The sequence below is a fragment of the Ambystoma mexicanum genome, chromosome 12 (assembly GCF_040938575.1).
Source record: "Ambystoma mexicanum isolate Mex_15411 chromosome 12, UKY_AmexF1_1, whole genome shotgun sequence".
NCBI lineage: Eukaryota > Metazoa > Chordata > Amphibia > Caudata > Ambystomatidae > Ambystoma > Ambystoma mexicanum.
In genome coordinates this window covers 32,149,944-32,170,785 of record NC_090936.1, presented here as the reverse complement: position 1 = coordinate 32,170,785, position 20,842 = coordinate 32,149,944, and the positions used below count along the sequence as shown (strand labels likewise).

The 20,842-nt window shown below is 47.7% G+C and overlaps 1 protein-coding gene across 1 annotated transcript in view; it reads left to right on the top strand.

The window, feature by feature from the left end:
- MOV10L1 (Mov10 like RNA helicase 1) overlaps window positions 1-20,842 on the top strand; it is a 1,432,366-nt gene that overhangs the window by 787,974 nt on the left and 623,550 nt on the right. Inside the window, exon 15 of the mRNA XM_069627860.1 lies at window positions 14,812-14,917. Within this exon, the coding sequence (XP_069483961.1) occupies window positions 14,812-14,917 (106 nt within the window). The remainder of the gene's footprint in view (window positions 1-14,811; window positions 14,918-20,842) is intronic.

Here is a 20,842-nt window from a genome sequence, read left to right as displayed (position 1 = left end):
GTCCCAAAACATCTGGATATGGGCTCTCAAACACAAGATGTTCCTGATATCCCAACATGTTCCAGGGGAACTCAATCTTCTGGCAGACGCACCCAGAAGAGTATGAATGGCAACTGCACGAAGACATTGTATCCAACGTCTTCGCAGAATGGGGGTTTCCAGATATCGACCTGTTCGCTACTCAGGAGAACGCCCAATGCCAAGATTACGCCTCAAGGTACCCCTAGAACCGATCCAAGGGGAACGGTCTCTGGATAACTTGGTCGGGGAAATTTGTCTACGCTTTTCCCCCCCCGACTCCCCTTCTGAACAAGATAGTACACAAGATGCACCAGGAACCAGTCACCATGATTCTGGTGGCTCCCATGTGGGCCCGCCAACCTTGGTTCGCGCACCTGATGGAAATGTCCCTCTCTCCACCAGTCAAGCTGCCCTGCCAGTACAACATGTTGTTTCAGGAGATGGGGGAGACTCTGCACCCATGCCCACAAACTCTGAACTTAGCAGCCTGGCTCCTGAGGTAATAGAGTTTGGACATCTGCAACTCCCTCAAAGATGCATGGACATACTGAAGGAGGCAAGAAAGCCTAACACACGTTATTGCTATGCCAGCAAATGGAAACGTTTTGTCATCTGGTGCAGTTCCAAAGGCGTCAATCCCACCGATTGCTCGCCTTCACACATTGTGTTATATCTAACCCATCTGTTGGACTCTAGGTTAGTCTTCAATTCCTTAAAGGTTCACCTAGCGGCGTTGTCAGCCTACACCACGTCACAGCAGAAGGTGTTGTGGTGGAAAATACATGTGATTAAAGCCTTTATGGAAGTGGTTAAAAGAATGTATCCCCCCATCACTCACCCAGCCCCTGGGTTGGATCTAAATGTGGTTTTAACTAGGCTCATGGGATCCCCGTTTGAGCCTATGCATAAAGCTAGTCTGAAAGACCTGACTTACAAGACAGCCTTTCTAGTAGCTATCACTTCTATCAGAAGAGTTAGCGAACTACAGGCCCTCTCGGTTTTGCACCCCTTTGTTACAGTCCACAAAGATAAGGTAGTTCTGCGCACACATCCCAGATTTGCACTGAAATTTATTTCGATGTTCCATGTGAACCAATCATTCGAACTACCCACGTTCTTCCAGAGACCTACTAACATGGCCGAAAGAAGCCTTCACACACTAGATGTGTGCAGGGCAGTCATGTTCTACATGGATAGAACTAAACCACTGAGGAAAACTAAACAATTCTTTGTTTCAGTGGCAGCTGGTAGAGAAGGGCATCCTGTCTCTAAATCAGCAATATCAAGGTGGATTGTCAAATGCATCACACTATGTTACACTCTTGCAAAGAGAGAACTGCCCTTCAACCCTAGAGCACATTCTACTCGAGGCACTGGGGCATCCATAGCATTCATTGCAAATGTTCCCCTAGAGTCCATTTGCAAAGCGGCAACCTGGAGTTCTGTACACACCTTTACAAAACACTATTGCCTAGACACTCATTCTAGGTCTGATTCTCAGGTGGGACAAGCAGTACTAAGACATCGTTTTTCTACTGTTCCTTCTCACAACCCAGCTCCAACTCCGGGTACTGCTCGCTAGTCTATGCACAGCATGTGATTCTAAGCAGATTAACAAACATCAGAAGACAATGCATTACTTACCGTAAAAGCATTTCTGATGGTTGTATCTGCTTAGATTCACATGCGCCCTCCCTGCCTCCCCTCTCGGGGTGGAAGGAACATAGACTTCTTACTACTTTCTCTCTTCATGTACTCACTCACTATAGCCTTAGGCTCCCTCATGGCAGAAAAAATACAATCAGAGGGACCACGGCGCGTGAGGGATTTTGGGTACTACACACGTCACGATAGGGATAGTGTTTCAGACACGCCTCTGCCGACGTCCCCTTTCGGTCCCCGAAAGACAAGATGCAATACTCCACGGTTACCACTGGATGTCGGACCATATGCACAGCATGTGAATCTAAGCAGATACAATCATCAGAAATGCTTTTACGGTAAGTAATGAATGTCATATAGTAAAATAATAAACAAGGCAGGATGTTACAAGGTATGCAAGACACCGTCGCCATACAGTTTGTGTCCAAGTACCACTTTCATGACACTTAGACCTCAAGGGAGGGAGCCAAAGTGGCGTGTACTATTTTCAAAACACACCCCTTCAGTGGAGGGAATCTGAATGGTGTTCCGGTCTTCCCCAACGCACCCCTCGAGTGGAGGGAGCGGGACTGGCGTTTCTTTGCATGCCAAACCTTAGGTGGAAGGAGCCGGAATCGGGTTCCTTTCGAATGTACGCCAGAAGCAAAGGGGGCTTCCCTGACATTTTCTTTCTACCGTAATCCCGAAATGCAGCAAGCTGCACTAGCGTGCCTTGCCAAGACACCCCAAGGGGAAGTGACCCAGAGTTCTGTTGCCTTCTTCTCCAAGGCCCGCCTCAAGTGGAGGGAGCTGGAGTGCCATTCCTTTCCAAGAAGCGCCTGAAGTGGAAGGAGCCTGATTGGCGTTACTTTGCAAGTCACACCTTGCGCAGAGGGAGCTAGACTAACGTTTCCTTCTGAGGCAGACCTGGAGTGAAAGAGGTACCGGGATGGAATGCCTTTCCAAGGCAGGCCTCAAGTGGAGGAAGCAGGACTAGCATTGCTTGCCAAAGCACGCCAAAGGGTGCTGAACCAGAACGGTGTTCCCTTCTTCTCCATGGCACGCCTCAAGTGGAGGGAGCTGGAGTGCCATTCCTTTCCAAGAAGCACCTGAAGTGGAAGGAGCCTGATTCGTGTTACTTTGCAAGTCACACCTTGCGCAGAGGGAGCTAGACTGACGTTTCCTTCTGAGGCAGACCTGGAGTGAAAGGTACCGGGATGGAATGCCTTTCCAAGGCAGGCCTCAAGTGGAGGGAGCAGGACTAGCATTGCTTGCCAAAGCATATCAAAGGCGAATGACCCACAATGGAGTTCCTTTCTTGTTCATGGCACGCCTCAAGTGGAGGGATCCGTAATGAATGTTCTTTGAGAGGCAGGCCTGTAATGGACGGAGCCTGATTTGCGTTCCTTTGCAAGTCACGCCTTGAGCTGAGGGAGCTGGACTGACGTTTATTTAGTAGGCACGGCTCAAGGGAAAGCTACGGCAGTGCTGTGCCTTTCCAAGGCAGGCCTCAAGTAGAGGGAGCAGGACTAGCAATGCTGGTGAAAGCACGCTAAATCTAGTGAAGTGAGTTGAAATCCTGTTGCATTTTTATTGAAGGTACACCTCCAGTCCAGGGAGCAGGAGTGCCATTCCTTTATAAGACATGCACGATTTCTGAGCCTAAGGGTCCCCTTCAAGGAATGATGGGCATTTTTGGAAATCAGTCGATCTCCCAATATTTTTCCTTTGTATGATACAAACGGAAACAAGGCTGAAAGCAGAGGGCTGGGTGGGAAGGGCATTGGGGACAGTACACCCGAGTATCCTTCCTCTTTCCTTGTTTTGTACACACTTCAAATTTTCTGTAAGGTTGTGACTTTGTGGCTGTGGGAGGAACATAATCACCAAAGTGTCGCTCTTGCAATCTGGCCACATCTTCTACCTCTTGAAAGGAGGGAATTTGTACATGGCCCATAGTCTGAGAATTAACAACTTCTGTTTCAAGGTTCAGAATAGAAAGTTTGTTTTGTGGAGTAGCTGCCCGGTACATCACATACGCATTGTATGTTGCAATATGCACAATGCGTGTGGCCAACTATTTGTACCAGAAGCGCGACTTGCGCTCAGCACGGTACGACTCAAGCACTTGGTCGGTTTTATCTACTCCACCCATGTACTTGTTGTAGTCCAGAATGCAGTTGGGCTTCCACACTTGCCGGGTCTGCCCGCGCGGAGTGACTGCTGAAGTACTTTCATCATGAATAGTCCTTAGCATGTACACATCCCTTTTGTCACAGAATTTCACTGCTAACAGTTCATCCCGCCGCAATGCCATACATTCTCCCTTGGCCAACTTCTTACACACAAGTTGTCTGGGGAAGCCTTTCCGGTTTCTGCGGATTGTACTGCATGCTAGTGTGCCCACATTCAACAATTCCTTGAACAGTGGAATTCCAGTGTAGAAATTGTCTATATACAAATGGTGACCCTTGTTGAGCAATGGTGTGAGAAGATCCCAAACTATCTTCTCACATGTCCCTAAATGGGCTGGGCAGCCCGGAGGGTTTAGGGTGGAGTCTTTGCCAGTGTAGACTCTCTTGCTGCTGACATACCCAGTGGTACTTTCACACAACATGTACATTTTGATCCCGCATCGTGCTCTTTTGCTAGTAATGTATTGCCTGAACACTAGGCGACCTTTGAACAACACAAACGATTCATCAATAGATATGTTCTGGCTAGGAACATACACCTCTGCAAATCGCTTACTGAAGTGCTCCAAAAATGGCTGGAGTTTGAAGAGCCTATCAAAGTTTGGGTCAGTTCTGGGTAATGCTGCCGAGTTGTCATTGAAATGTAACATACGGTACAGTGCTTGAAACAGATTTCTACTCATTATAGCTGGAAAGAAGGGGCTAGAATGTGCCGCTATAGTAGACCAGTCCATTGAGACAGTCGGCTTCTGCGATATTCCCATGAGCAGAATGAGAGCCCAAAATTTTCTCTCAACATCGGTTGTGGGAACCCCATGCATGTGCTCTGGACTGGGGTTTCAGAGTGGGACCCCTTGACCTCAAGAACTGTGCAGCGTATAAATTGGTTTGCTCAACCACATCTGCAATAAACCCATCATCAACAAAAAGTTTGAAATATTCAATAGGCTGAAACCCATCTGTATTCACTGTGCACCCAGCTATACCAGTAAAAGGGGGCATAACAGGCTGAGCCATTGCTGGAGGCACCCACTGCGACTCTTCAGCCATGTCAGGAACTGGCACATTGCGTGGACGTCCTGCACATCCCCTCCCCCTTCTAGATCCCCTGCGTGTGGGAAGTGTGCGCAAAGGTACATGTACTCTGTCATCCGATGATGATGATGATGATGCGGAGGAGGAGGAGGAGGAGGCGGCGCCGGAACCTTCATCCATTGAAAACTCACTTCCCCAATCACTTTCCGGCTGTCCCTCAGAAGCACTATCTGTTTCAGATTGCATATCCACCTCTGTGCCCAAGGCAGACTCCATCACTGCAGCTAAAGCCTCTTCACCAGACATTGATCGACGAGAAGCCATGAGTGCTGTCGCTATGGAACCCTTCACTGCCCAAAGACCAGATGAAGACTGAATCAATAAGTATGTGTGCTTCTCAAAGTATGGAATGTAGTACAGTTAGTGGTATTCAGTGCCACAAACCTACACCACACAAGTACGCCAAAAGGTCCAAACTTTGCTCAGAAACTGTAGCAGCCTTCTGCAATATGAGGTACTCTCAACACGCTACAAGAAATGGAGTACTATTTTGCAAACACTCCTACAAGTGGTTAGACAGCTACAACAGACCTGCACCTAAAATAAAGACAACAAAAAAGCTACGGACAATGTACTCTTGCGCTATACATTACACAAATACAAGTGTAGGGACGAAGATTGCACCCACACTACCAATGCACAAACAGCCAACGTGCGTTGCACCATGCCCTCCTCCATGGGATGCTGGTGGATGGGAAATGGAGGTGGGAAGCAACCATGCAACATATAAGTGATTGGGTGAGTTGAAAAGCCAGAGGCAATCAAGACACAGACAGGGAAGATAAGAAAATTACATGGCAGGCCCTTCCAGAAAATTGCTAGCACACTTTTGACAAAAACACCTGCACATTCACATAGGGTTCTGTGTTGGAAAGGGGAAGGTCACAAGGACGAAATTAATGCAAGGGCAAGCAAGTGGAATTAGGTTGATGAAAATGATGATGGGTAGCAAAGAAATAAGCAGCATCGACATACACAAAATCCATTGACATGCCATGCACAGAAATTAATGGTATGGAAGTCGGAGTATCGCAGTCACCATATTAACTGACATTTTTAGTCCATCAGTTACTGGCTTCCCCCACGCACAAAAGCATCTGGGCAAAGGTCAAAATGTCTTCAATGAAAAGGTCCATGCCTCTTTTTGAATGGTGGACCCCATCTCTGTGAAACATCACTTCCCCTTTTATGAAGCCATGGTGTATAGTTCGAATTCTGTCATTCCCCTTGGTCAGTCTGGCAAGCTCCCCATTGAGTTTCCTCACCAAGGAGTTGATAGCCCTTGCATTCCCTGGAGTTCTCCAATCCCTCCTGGGAATCATCTGGGACCAGGCCACCACAGTGTTTGCAAACCTCTGTGCGATCCATTCAATTTCCACCATGAGCTGCTCTTGTACCCCCTTTTGTCCCACAGACCCCAGATAATGTCCTCCCAGGTGCACAACTATAAGGTCAGGGGCGGACATCTCCTTTGGCCTCGACATCGCTGATGGCTCCTCGGAGCTGATGAAGGCGCATCCCCCCGACCCCAAACCAATGCACCGCGAGGGCATCCCTTCCAGACCCAGATGTGGTTGGCCCTTGGACAAGTCGTGTGGCCCTTTTGATGAAAGAGTGGCCGAAAATCCAAACAACCCTCATCCTCACTAGAAAATGGAAACAGGAAAACCCCCATGAATATGGCCAGACATACAGTTTACCAATTAGCACAACAATTGGGTCAATACATGGCTCTTGTAACAATCCCAGACACACACTTCACCCAATCGGCCATGCACCTCTCATGTGAGATAACAGTAGGTCGATAAGTAATTGGCACATTATTTTCAGGGGAAAGAGGTGAAGAAGACAGTATGTCACCTTGTGCCAATAACACAGTTGTGCTGGCGCAATTGTAATCAGTGAAGGTTTCTACTGCTGTGAGCCACCAACTGCACTGAACGGTGGTAAGGTGACTTGCACATGCTACACTACTATACTTTGGCAGGGTGACTACTCTTCAGAGGAGGTCCACAGCAAGTGTGCTTTGTAAGCTCTCTGAATATAGGTACCCAGACAGAATATGCCCCATTTACCACAAATGGATGCAACTTTAGAAACTTTGATTGGGAGTGCTTCGGGCACAGCTCCAGGAACACTGGTGAACTTGGGGGCACTCAACTACCAAGGCAGAGAGGCGGCCAAGGTCACACACATCAACCACCATCACCCTACATCTCTGCCTGGCCAGCACTACAGCTTTCCCCTCCAGGAAGGGATGTGGACCCTGCCGGGACACCCTTACCCACTGCTGAATTTGGGGGACAAAATATCCACCTGGGAGACGGACGCCTAAGGCCATTGACATCGCTCTCCATATCCCCCCCAACGTCCTGCCCCTCTAGCTACCCTGCGTTACAGCTTTTCCCCCCGGCAAAAGGATGGGGCCCATGGTGGGGCTCACTGGGACCACTGCTCGAATTGGACCACAGAAATGGTGACCGTTGCAGACCGTTGCAGTAAAAGGAATGCGCTCTGTACCAAGTGTGCATAGCATGCTAAGAAAAAATTACCATCTGCATAACTACCGGAAACATTTTTGAAAGTTTGCTGCTACTTATGTCAGCCAAACTTTTCCTTCTGCAAATCAGCCACCTTCCTCAATGCAAGGCACAACCATCACTGGCCCCCAAACCTGCCCACTACCCTTTCCCACCCATACCACTGACACTGCAGCCACAGTTTCTCCCACCACAGTAGCCCTCGACCCCCACATTACCAAGTAATATATGTAGTACTTACATAAGTCAACAATAGCTTTTCAGTAGCCGCAACTGCAAAGGAAACATAAAAAAATTACATTGTGTTTTGCCTACCAATAACACATCCAAACTGTCTGGCAGCTATCTGTACATTTTTCAGTTCCTTCCACCAGATACATGACACTTCTCAGTCATCTACCACCACGGAAGGCTAAACTGCACACTGATAGGAAATAGGAATAAGACCAATGAGCGTATGGCAATCCCCAGCACAAATAAAAGCTAGTACGGATGGCTTAGTGGCAAACAGCCCTCCAAGGGGAACAGCACTGTTCAGCTGGTCTGGGGGGCAATTTGTGCACTACCCCAGCAAGTGTGTCCCTGGCCCCCCCAATACCTCCCCAGAGCACCCACTCCTGTTCACTCCACCAACACTACAGGCCCAGTTCCCACCCACCCAGTAGCAATCTGCCCTCTGCATACTATACAATGTTGAAATAACCAAACAAAAGTTCATACGTACGTAACAAGGGAGAAGCTTGAACTGCACAAAACCTGTTAAGGGAAGAAAAAAAAGAAGAAATTGTGTTCTTTGTTTACTCTACCTGCCTTGGCGCAGAGGGGCACATTGGTGTGCCAAACTGGCGCCGGGGTGCCCTAACCTTACTGCCCCACCCACTGGGGGGCCTGTTCCACCATTTTTGGGAGCCCACCCGACCCCAAATGGAGGGGCGGTGTACCTCAGGCAGCCGTTTGTAGGAGGCCCAGGGAGGCCTGCATGAGGTGCCCCTGCCACCCAATTGCCCCGACGTCCCCCCCATTCAAAGACATCCCTGTGTCTAGTGTGTATTGCTGCCCGCGCATCGAGCGCCTGTGGCGCCCGATCCGCGGGCAGCAATGCTGTCATACAGGGTGTCCTTGGAAAGGGGAAAATCTCCCCTTTCCAAGGACACCATTTCCAAAATAATCCCTGGTGGCTAGGGCCCCCAAATCCCCTCCCCCCCTTCCCATCGCGTTTTAAAAATAAAAAGTGTCACCTTCCCTGGGGGCAGATGATCAGCCATCTGCCCCCAGGGTTGATTAGATATGTGCCCCCATGCTTTGGGTGCCGGGGGGGGGAGGGCTGCTTACTGTAAGCAGCCCCCCTCCCACGTCACAAACAAATCCCTGGTGTCTAGTGGCCATTGCTGGTCACGGATCGAGCGCTATGCGCCGATCCGTGACCAGCAATGCTTCTAAAATGGTGTCTTTGGAAATGGGAGAATCTCCCTTTTCCAAAGACACCATTTGTTGTACAATCCGTGGTGGTCTAGTGGGTCCCAGGGCCCCAAACCCCTCCCACCTACCCTCACGGCGACGTGAAATTGAAGGAAATCCAACCCCCGGGCTATGAAGAGGAACCTCCCCCTCACATAGCCCGGCGGTTGGATTACAGTTTTGTGAGATCTCTGCTTTGCAGTGATCGCACAAAACAGAGTGCCTGAAAGGACGAGCTACCTTGTCCTTGGCAACAGGGAGGTAATCCCAAGGATAAGATAGCTCGAAATTGGAATGCAGCCGGAGCATTGCAAAGTCCAAAGAGCATTACCTGATATTCATACAGGCCATACTTGGTATGAAAGGCAGTTTTCCATTCGTCTCCTTCCTTAACACGAACGAGTTGGTATGCTCCCCTAAGGTCCAATTTAGTGTAGATCTGGGCATCCTTAACTTGATCTAGCAGTTCCGGAATTAGAGGCAGTGGATAACGATTTTTTACGGTGATTTGGTTCAGTGCGCGATAGTTGATGCAAGTTCTCAAGTCCCCTTCCTTCTTTGGTACGAAGAATAAAGGACTGGCTTCCAGTGATTTAGACGGGCGGATAAACCCATTAGCCAGGTACTGATCTAGATAAGATTTCAAATGGAGATTTTCTGGTTCTGTTAGTGCATAGATTTGACCACAAGGGACTTGTGCACCGGGTATGAGATCGATCTGACAATCATAAGGCCTATGTGGCGGCAGGGTATTGGCTTGTTCTTTCTGAAAAACGTCTTGAAAATCTTGGTTTTCGCTTGGTAGAGTAGCTGTAACCCCCAGTACTACTGTTGCTGTTCCCCGAACAGATGTCTGTGAATCCTTTTTCTGCTTTTCTCTGTGGTATCAAGTGAGAGCACATTCGTCGGAAAAAAGGCCAACTTCTTTGCAGGCCAGTCTATTTGAGGATTGTGAGCTACTAACCATGGCATCCCTAAAATCAACCGGAACTGTGGAGCCTTGATGAGGCCTAAAGCAATAGATTCTCGGTGTCCATCCCGGCACAGAAGGGTTAATACTGCTGCACATTGGGTTACTGGACCAGAAGCTATTTCAGTACCATCAACAGTGGCAATCTTTTCAGTAGTCTGCTTTTTGCATAGGGGAAGCCCTATCTCTGCTGCCAGATCTTGGTTTATGTAGTTTCCAACTGCCCCGCTGTCTATGTATGCTTTTACGGCATGCATCCGCGATGGTTGTTGGTAATGGATCAAAATCACAGGTAATGCAAAGTGTGAGGTCTGTGGCTCATTCTCCTTGCTCGACAAACGGGCCTCTACGCTTGCCGGGCTTGGTAGTTTTCTGTCTCCTTGTTGTCGTCTTCCTTTTCTGTAGCTCCAGCAGTTCTCCTCGGAGGCTTTATTGGACATTCTTTGAGGAAATGGCCTGACCTTCTGCAGTATAGACATAATAGCTGTTGTCTCCCTTTGTCTCTTTCAGCCTTAGTTAATGGAGCCCGTACCCCTCCGATTTGCATGGGTTCTAGAGTGTTCTCCGCTGAACGTGAGACATTGTCCTTTGACCGGACATACATGGCACGAGTGTCCATTCTCATCCGATCGACTTTTCGGTTCTGTAGCCTATGATCTAACTGAACAACACGATTGATGAACTCTGCACAGTCTCTTGGTGGATTAACCACTTGTGCTAGGATGTCATTTAATTCTCCCCATAGACCCCGGTGGAATAATGTGGTCCTTTTATCTGCAGGCCATCCCGTTTCAACCTCTAACCTAATAAAGGTCGCTGTATATGATAACAAGTCTTGGTTTCCTTGACGGAGGGACAACAGTTCATTATCCAATGCTTGTCCTTGGGTATGTTGAGCAAACAGTTTCTTCATTTCTTGCTGAAAACCTCTAAAGTCATGTTGCAGTGGATTGTCCTGACTTACTAATGGTACCGACCAATCTGCAGCACTGCCACTCAGATATGATAAAACAAAGGCAACCCGTGACTAGTCGTTAGGAAAAGCCCCGGGTCTACAAAGGAAATTAAGACTACATTGGTTCATGAACGTTGCATACTTCTTTGGATCCCCCGCAAACCGTTCTGGTGGAGCTAAAGGAATTGTCCCAGGAAGAGTTATTTGTACCGGACTAGCTGGTGTTGTCACTGGCGGAACGTTTCCAGGTAGGGGGGCCTGTCCTGCCTGTGATTGGAGTAATTGTCTACTCAATTCCTCAGTATGATCTTTAGCAACTATCATTTCTCTCCTGAGGGTGTTGGTTTCTTGCCTGGCTGAATGTACTTCGGCACGTAGCTGCCCCAATAACTGGGCTAATTGGTCGGTTTCTGATGTTTCCATGACATCCAGATGGATAGTTATGAGGTTCCGCGTTCTGTTACGCTCACCTGATATCCACGGGGACGTCACTCAGCTCTGGCTGAAAGATTAGCACTCTCGAACCCTCTCCCTTGATAGTGTGTTGGACGAGGATAGCAATACAGGAGAACTGGATATAATGCTTAAATGTCTCTCTTGGATTGATTCCCACCTCCCTCAGCCTAGAATTCCTCCCTTAAGTCCAGTCCCTCTCCTCACCTTAATATTAGGTATGGTGTGCTCTCCGTCCTGCGTCTCTGTGCAGGGACACGTTGGAGGTGTGGGCGGTCTGCGACCTAGTTGCTTCACTGGTGTGTTGCCCAGTGTTCGGGTCCAGGCCTGCTGTGACTCTGATTTGCTTGATGAGGTAGGTACTACTGTTTTACAGTCTTTTATCTTGTTATTAATATCTCTAGTTTCTTTCCCTCAGATGAGTTGGAGAGTTTTGGTGTTGCCGTGCTGTATGGGATGAGAATCCCAGCAATGTAAGTGAATGCGCGGTGCGCAGCACTTTCTTGCCTTTTCTTTTGCTAAGCTGTGCCTGCGCCGCTTCCTTGGCAGGTCGTTATGATGTTCCGGGCCGCTGTGATGTTCCGAGATCAAGGAGAGACTGCACCTGGGAAGTGGTTTTCGTTGTCATTGCATGGCCATGAGCGAGCACTCACTAATGATGTTTCTCTTTGTCTTTTTCAGGTTGTTGCAGCGTTCTGAAGATGGATGCGGTGTTGTGATGAAGAATCCCCGGATTGCGTGTATTCAGGTGAGCAGCTGGTGGTAGTTTGAAGATGGAAGATTCAAGAACAAAGCCAGGCTGCTACTTACATGTAAGTGCTGAATAATGGTGTGCTTCTTCTTCCAGATACAGGATTCAGCACGTGGCAGGATGCAAGAAACACTGTAGATCAGAACTGACATGGTGAGCGTTACGCTGCTAACTGCAGAATAACGCGAACCATGTGCTGCTGTTTGGGTGTGGCTTATATAGCCCAAGTAAAGTAGTTCCAGGTAAAGTAGTCCCAGGCCCAACCACATCCGAAACACTAGACCGCATAGCTCAGTTCTTTGGAACTGAGCTATGCGAGTGCCTCCATGTTAACTGACGTCACATAACAGTATGAGCCTGGTGCCAAAGGCACCATGACTGGCTCCAAGAGAGTCCCTGATGGTGTTTTGTGGCCCTTGAGGCCACAATGGAAGCCTGTAACCTGGCCCCAGCCGAAAGGCTGGTTCGGCCATAATGACCAGGGGCTTGAATCATGACAATAATGCAGATATAAATATGCAGTTGCATAAACTCTGTCCAGAAGAGGCAAAACAACGCGTTCAACAAAACGACTGGATCAGAACGATGCAACTGAAGGCGCAATATCAACTTGCACTGCAAGATGGATACAAGAGCTATGAACCAACTCCCTCAGTATCTAAATCTCTTTCCAGCACGTCATATTTGAGACCCCATTTTGCGTTTTGGCCTTAATCTGTTGCCCACACAGGAAGTTATGGTCAAGTGAAAACAGCTGCCAGCAACATTGAAATACTGTCGATTCTGCCAACAACAAGAAATAGCGGAAGCGTTATATCATATTATAATGGATTGCACGGCACTGACCGAAATAAGAAATTTATTTAGAGACATGCTTCCAGAAGCAAGAACTTCTTATTATGCCAATGGAAGATGGGCATAGATTCTTTTGGGAAACAACAAAGCCCTAGTCCTCACGATCATCCAATTTTGGAGCAATATAAGGGATCAGCCAAGTGAAATTCATTAAAGAAAGTGCATAAAGGGCATACAAAGGGACATAAATAAGAACTAAAATGAAACACATGTAATTGAGTGCTGATTGTTGTAGGATGCTTACTGTTGTGGTGTGTTTATAAATGAAAGGTTTGTAATAAACTATATCATTAAATAAAACAATTGTTCATATTGTAACATATTGAACAGTATTGCCTGGCCATCTCTCAGGGAAAGTTTGCTTTTCCTTTTTGTTTTACCTTGCTGTTTGTGTTACAACTAGGCATTTTCCCCTCTTTTCTTAGGAAAGTCGAATCTGGGTGTTTTTATAGTGCGCTCCCCCCTGTCTTCAATTTACACTGCTCCTGTGTTTCCCTGTGAATTGCCTGCTTGTTGCCTCCTGTGGGCCTCCTTTTGTGTGAACCCTCCGCTCTTTTGCCTCCTGTTGCCCGGCTTTGGGCTGTGCTTCTTTCCTCCCTCACGCTCCCTTCTTGCCTCCTTACTCCCTCTATGGTGCTCTCAATCTCTCCCATGTTCTCAAACTGCTACTCTATCTCATATCCTATTCCTCTCACTAATTCTGATAGGAAAAAGTTCAAGAGGGATATCCTGGTCTTTAACCTTGGCCTCCCTATCGCTGATACCCACATCAGCACTTCCTCCAGACAGACCTTAACCAAAATCATCTTCCAAAAACCTTTTTCTTAATCTATCTTCCTCTACTCTCCGCTCTCTGCAACTAATCCAGAACAGTCCTGCTAGACTTATCATTGACCTCAAGCCCAGGGACCTTATCTCTCCAGCCCTGAAATCTCTCCAATGGCTCCCTATGGCAGCAGCGATCAAGCTCAAGACCCTCTGCATCGTCCACAAGGCTTTCTGGGGCCGGGGCCCACACTACATCCAGCTCTCTTCCAAAATACCTTCCTTTTTGAGCCCATCGCTGAGCTACCTTCACCTCTCTCAGGGTTAGATGCTTCTCCAGGCAATGAGTGGGGGAGGGGGGTAGATCTCTCTCCTCTGCAGGTGCCTCCCTCTGGAATGGCCTCCCTGCCCCTCTCAAACTTGAGCCGCTCCACCTGAAGTTCCGGAACCAGCTCAAGACCTTCCTTTTCTCCTCTGCTTTTTCTCTCTCCCTCCTCTGCTGACCTACTTGTCTGCTGCACTTCCCCCTCCCTGGCATTTCCCCCTCTCCCTTCCTCCTATACATTACGTGTCGCACTTGCACGATCTGAATGACACAAGGCCTAGTAAGATCGTTTGTCTTGTCCTCCCTCTCTTGTCTTGTCGTGCCTAGAAACACTTGTGTACAGGTGCGTTATAAATGACACATATCATAACTCAATGTTTACATCATTTTAACAATATGTCTGTGTACAGAATTACCAAAATGTCATACACAAACACATTGTACACTATTATTCATGCAACCTGTTGTTTTCTATACATAATGCCAAAGCTGCCTTTCGCCTGCCACCAAAATCCCAATAAAGTAGCACCCCTTATGCCACAATAACCAGCACCCTATGCTGCTGCCAGCTGTAGCAATAATATTGTTATTTCAGTGTAGAATCTCCTCCTTTATCCATAACGCATTTGGAGGCTATGCTGATGGTGGAGACTTTTCTGAATATGAAAGTCCCATACAGGAAAAATTATATTATTGGTGAGAAGGTATTCCAAATATATATTTAACCCTTGCTTCTTGTGTGCGGTATACTTAGATGCATATGAATCTTTGATATTGTTTTCCGTAGAGTAAGGAAACAAGAAATGAAGAATCCAAATGCCCAGATGGGCAAGAGAGTAATGCTTCATCTTTGCAAAGTGTTATGACAGTTGCTCCACAGACAAATAAAAGAGGTAAGTTTTGTGATATCAGGATTTTTGGAATTTATATTTGATGTTGAAGTAGAAATGCTGCTTGGTTATAGTAACTTGTAGAGTTGGATGCGTTAGACATCTTTATATTTCCTTACCCAGTACTTATCTGCTCTTGTCCACCTTAGGGCTTCTCCCTAGGATGCCCGCAACAATAGTGAAGGGATTCACTTCACTCTTCCTTCATTATGTCCTGCTGATGTTTTTTTTTTTTAAAAAAAAGGGAAATTTGCAAGTACAGTTGGCACAAAACAGGTTTCAATTAAAAAAAAAAAAGACTACTTAGCATCCTAGATTTTTGCCTGATCATGGTTTAGAAGTGCATGACGGGCTGCAAAGACCCCAGGGTGACCATTCACACTATATTCATTTTTTAAATAAATTTTTATTAGTATTTTTTGAAATATTTCCCACAACAATAAATTGGAACCTTTCTTCCCCCAGACCAAAGTCGCTTTTACACTGAATGAATGTTTTTTTCTCTTCCCCTTCGTATATATCCTGTAACTTCTTGCATCCCCTGTCATGCCTCTTCTCAAACCTCTTCCCCCTCCCATACTGGTGTGAATTGTGGGTTCTTGAAAATTGGAGTGAGTGGCGAGGGAAATATGGTTATCTTAGAGTATTTTATTACTTCATGCCACATATTTCCCACCAGGGCTTCAATGGAACTACATTATATGTTTTCTGGTCTATCCTCCCGGGGTAGCCATAGTACCGACTCTAAATTAGGACCTACCACCACTCTGTCCATTTCCCTTCATCTCTTCCCTCTATCATCTTTCCAGTCCCTCTGATTTGGGCTGCACAGTAATACGCTATAGGGTCTGAATCCCCTATGCCCCCTTTATTCCTAGGTTGGAGCATCAATTTGTATGGGATTCTTGGCCTCTTCTGTTCCCATATGAAGGCCTGTGTATGTTTTTGTAAGGCCCTCGGTACCCTTGTGGCTATTGACATATATGCATATAGTAGCTTCAGCTTTACCACCATTTTTATGGCATTTATCCTGCCTAGCCAGTATATAGATGATGGTCTCCACCTGATCAGCGTCTTCTTTATGGTTTCCAATGCGGGGGATAGTTAGCTTCAAATAGTTGGTCTGTGGTTTTTGTAAGGTGTATTCCCAGGTGTTTCAATTTATTCTTAGCCCATCCGTATGGTGATCTGAATTTTACCCCCCCATTCCCTCTCCTATGTCATCTGTAAGCCTACTACCTCCGACTTGCTCTGATTTATCTTCAGCCAGGCTTCCTCTTCGTACGAAGTCGGCTCCCTATCCACTGCTTTCAGCGATTCCCCCGGGTTAGTTATCGTTAGCAGCATGTTATCTGCAAACGCAACGACCTTGTTCACTTTCCCTCCAAATGGGACCCCCTTGATTTCTTGTTTGGACCTAATACTGCTCAAGATAGGGTGCAGATGTATGGCATACAATAGCGGGGATAGCAGGCATTCCGCTTTTGTGCCCCTTGAAACTTCAACCAGGTCAGAAAAATCCCCATTTAGAAGTATGCTCAGGGATGGTGTTTTATAGTTGGCTGCAATCTTAGATATAAAATCCTCTCCCAGTTCCGCCTTACGCTATGTACAAAAGAGGAATTGTCACTCCACTCTATCAAAGGCTTTTTCTGCGTCCAGTGCTACCACTAGGGCCACACTATGCTTTTTGTTCACCTTCTCTATGATGTGGGCAATTCTCCTGGTATTATCGTGGGTTTGCCATCCCTGTATGAATCCCGATTGGTCGGGTCTATCAGCCCGGGGAGAAGAGATTCCAACTGAGTCACCAAGACCTTAGTGTATAGCTTGGCATATGTATTGATAAGTGTGATTGGCCTGTATCAGCCACATAGTGCGTGGTCCTTCCCTGGTTTTGGCAAAAGTATCACTTTTGCTTCTTCCATTGAAGGTGTTATTCCCCCCTCCTCCCCAAATCTGTTGTACAGTGCTACCAATCGTGGAGCCAATATCTCTTTATATGATTTATATAATTCGGCTGAGAAGTCGCCGGTGCCCGGGGCTTTGTTGATGGGAAGTGTGACTATTACTTTGATCACCTCCTCTCTGGTTATCTCTTTATCTAACTCCTCACTTTCTTGGGTCGTAATCTTGGGCAGTGAGCAGTTGTCCAGATATTCCTCCTATGCTCTCCCATACAGTCCCTCTGATTTATACACATTCCTGTAAAAATCCGTAAATTCCCTCTTGATAGTCATTATCTGTTTGCTCCTCCCCATCTGCCATTTTTATCTTTAGGATGGTTCTCTCCTTTTCCTCCATTCTAAGCATTCTCGCCAACAGTCTATCCCCACCTTCTTTCTTCTAGTACACAATTTGTTTGAGATGCAGCCCTATACTCTTTTCAAGCTATTCCCGATGGCTTAGTTGCCATTTGGAGTGTGAGTGTCTTTAATTTATCTTCCAGGTCCCTCTCTAGTTGCCTTATCTCCTTCTCATGTCTTATTTTTACCGCTATTATCTTCCCGTATATTGGCCTTGAAGTCTTCCCAGATTGTTTGTGGGTTTACTCCCTGGGTCTTATTCATTTGGAAGTACTGATAAATCTCATCCTTCATCTCTTCCCTCAGAATTTGATTCCTGAAGACGTGTGCCCAGGTACCTCCACTTCCAAAGGCCTACTGGATGGCTTGGTAGTGTAAATGACATGGTGATGGGAGCATGGTCTGATAGGGTGATGGCCCCCACTTCCACCTCCTTCACTCTCCTCAAAAGGGGGTGTGACACCCATATATAATCTATCCTCGATGCTGATCTATGCACGTGGGAGTAAAAGGTGAACCCCCTCGCCTCCCCTTTCATTTCCCTCCATGTGTCCACTAGCGCTAGATTTTCCATCTTTCCCTTCAGTTCCTTCGATGGCTTGTTCTGTGTGTGATAAACCACTGCACTTCTATCCCTCTCCAGGTCCCATGCGAGATTAAAGTCCCATACTAGAATTATGTTTCCTCTGGCAAACCCTTCTAATTTATGCACCATTGTTTGTATATAATGATCTTGCCCCGTGTTTGGGGCATACAGCAAAGCTACCGTTAAAGTCTGCCCCCCGAACCCCTCCCCCCGCCCTGGCACGTTATCACCATATACCTGCCATTGTTGTCTCTGCTTACGTCCGTTATTTTAAGCTCCAGATTGTTTTTCAATGCTATTAGTGTGCCCGCACTCTTTCTCGAGCTGTTTGCCTGCTGAATTCTGTTGTACCCCCTTATTCTAAGTCTACGTTTGTCCTTTTCTTGTATATGGGTTTCCTGCAGGGCTATTATGTCTGGGGTCTCCCTTGCCAGGTATTGGTCTAATTTTTGTTCTTTTAACTGGTGAGTTTAGCCCCTTGATATTCATTGAGATGACTTTTAGCACTCTATCCTTAGCCATTGTTTAGCGAAATTCTAAGTACCTTCCCATCTTGGGCAGGTTTATTCCCCACCTCCAGACTTGATTCCGAGCGTGTCCCCCCCCCCCCCCCCACCCCATACCTGGGGTGACTCAACCGGCCTCTAGCCCCTCCCGACTGTCCTGCTTGGGTGTTGAGCCTATTTACCCCCCCCCCCCCCCAGCCCCAGTGTGCCCTTCTGCGGGTCCCCCTCGACCCATGAGTTACCTCAAAGATCACCCCTTACCCTCCCCCCCACCACCTATATCACATAGCTGTATTTAATCCCCTCCCCAGGAGCTCTTACTTTTTCCTCGTTATTGTGGCTATCTTTGCTTATGGCGGCTCTTTTCCGTGTGCTCTGCCCCTTGCGGTGTATCCTTTTCCGTGAATTTCAGGCCATGTGGTCCCCGCTTTTTCCTTGCTCTCTTCCTCAACTCCTGGGTTGACCATTACCATGCCATCCTTTTCGAGTGCTCCTTCTTTGGGCCCTGCTCCTCCGTTCATATTGGGTCCGCCTCAATTCCCAGTATGTCTGCCCCTTCTTCTACCGTGGTGATTCTTCTCTGTCTTCTATCGACCTCGAACAGGAGTCCGAATGGGAAGGTCCATTTAAATCTTATGTTGAGTTTTACCAGTTCTTGTATTACAGGGCGCATCTGCCTTCTTTTGGTTAGTGTTATTTGGGAGCAATCCTGGTATAGGTGCACCGCTGTGCCATTGTATTGAAGCTCATCAGCTCGCCTGGCTGCCCTTAGAATGTTCTCCTTCTGTTTGTACTCGTGCATTGCCACCAGGACGTCCCAAGGTCTGGCTCCCTGTTCATTTCGTTTCAGCCCCACTCTATGCACTCTGTCCACCAAAATTTCTTCGGATTCGGTTAGGTCTATTAGGGATGCAAATATTTGTGGAATTGCCTGTTCTAAGTCTGCGTCTCCCACAGTCTCCGGTATTGCTTTTATCCGGATGTTTGCCATTTGTGATCTATTTTCAAGGTCTTCAATCTGGAGTTCTAAATTGTGCGTAGCTCTAGCCAGATGGTCCATCATTTCCTCCATTTTATGATTGACCCCATCTCTTGCAGTGCTCTTTTGTTGGTATCAACTGTTGCCTCTAGACCCTGTAGTTCACTTTTGACAGCTCCCGACAGGTCCTCGTTCATCTTTTCTATTTACGTTTGTATCATATTTGCCATTGTATCTCCAAAGTTCTGGAAGCATTGTTCAATGAATTGTTGAGTGTCCCCCTGATCGTCCTGGGCCTCTTCTCATGAGTGTTTCTCCTCACTCCTGTCCGCACCCATGTCGCAATCCTGCAGCATGGATCCTTTCTCCACATTTTCTGAATCGTGCCCTCATAGCTCTTCTTGTTTCCTTTCGCCTGGATCTCTGGGTCTTTCCTCCTACTTTTTGACATCCCGTTCCTTCTCTAATGCACTCAGGCTGTGTGTTTATTCTTCCTCTTCCTCTGGTGCGGACCTGCTCCAGCCCTCTTTGCTCCTGCTGCAGATCTGCCCTTATCCCACCAAGCAGAAGAGACAGGTGGCTCTTTCCACCCCTTCTTCTTATGCACTTCAGTGTGTTTACCCCTGCTTGGCCTTCTTTTCTGGCTGCCCTTACCCTCCCTCATCTCTGTTTTCCTTTTTGGTTTGTTGTGGTGTGATTTTGGGGTGCCTCCAGGGTCTGGGGACTTGCTGCACCTTGTTGCCTGTTTCTGGCAGTTTGGCGCCGCTTTCTTGCCCGTGACCTCTACTGCGCTTCCTGGCTATGATGCCCGGATTGAGTGGATTGTTTGGTTTTGTGCCTGGCCTGCCGCCTTCTGCCCCTCACTTCCTCTGTTTATGAGGGACCGTTGCCCTCGTGTGGGGCTATCCTAGTTGTCCCTGAAGGTTGGGTTTCCCCTCTTGTGGGGCCCGTTGGTGCCTATGTGTTTCTTTTACCTTCCTTGGCTTGGGTCCACCCGCTGTTGTAACCCCTACATGTCTTTTTATTGATGCCCTTCTCCCCTCCTCCCCCATGGACTGCCCGATATGTCCTCCTTTAGGGCAGGAGGTCTGGATTGGGGTTTTTGTCCTTACCCCCTCTTGTGATTGCTTGGGATCCCTCTGAGGCCGCTCGGCTGCGAGGTCCGGTGCGCTGAGTATGGTGGAGTCGGGTGCTGGCTGCCTACCCAGGCTGTCGATTGCCATGCTGCCACTTGCCTCTTCCGCTTCTGTGCCGCTTCCCAGCCATTTCCGGCTATCACCTTGTTCCCCGATCCCGCGCTGTGCCGTGTTAGTCTCCTTTCCTCCCTTTTACTCAGTAGCTCTGGCTCCACAGGATCCGTCACGTTCCTCTTGGCGGTGTTGTTTCTTCCTTCCTCTGCACCCGCTGATCCTCTGGCGCTGCAATCTCCTCTTCCCGCCGGTCCTTGCCGGGTTGCTGTCACTCTCCCTCCTTTACCTCCGGAGTGCGGTACCTCTGCCGGGACAGTCCTGCCGCTTGCAACTTGTCCCTGGGGTGCTTCCTCCCGCCTTC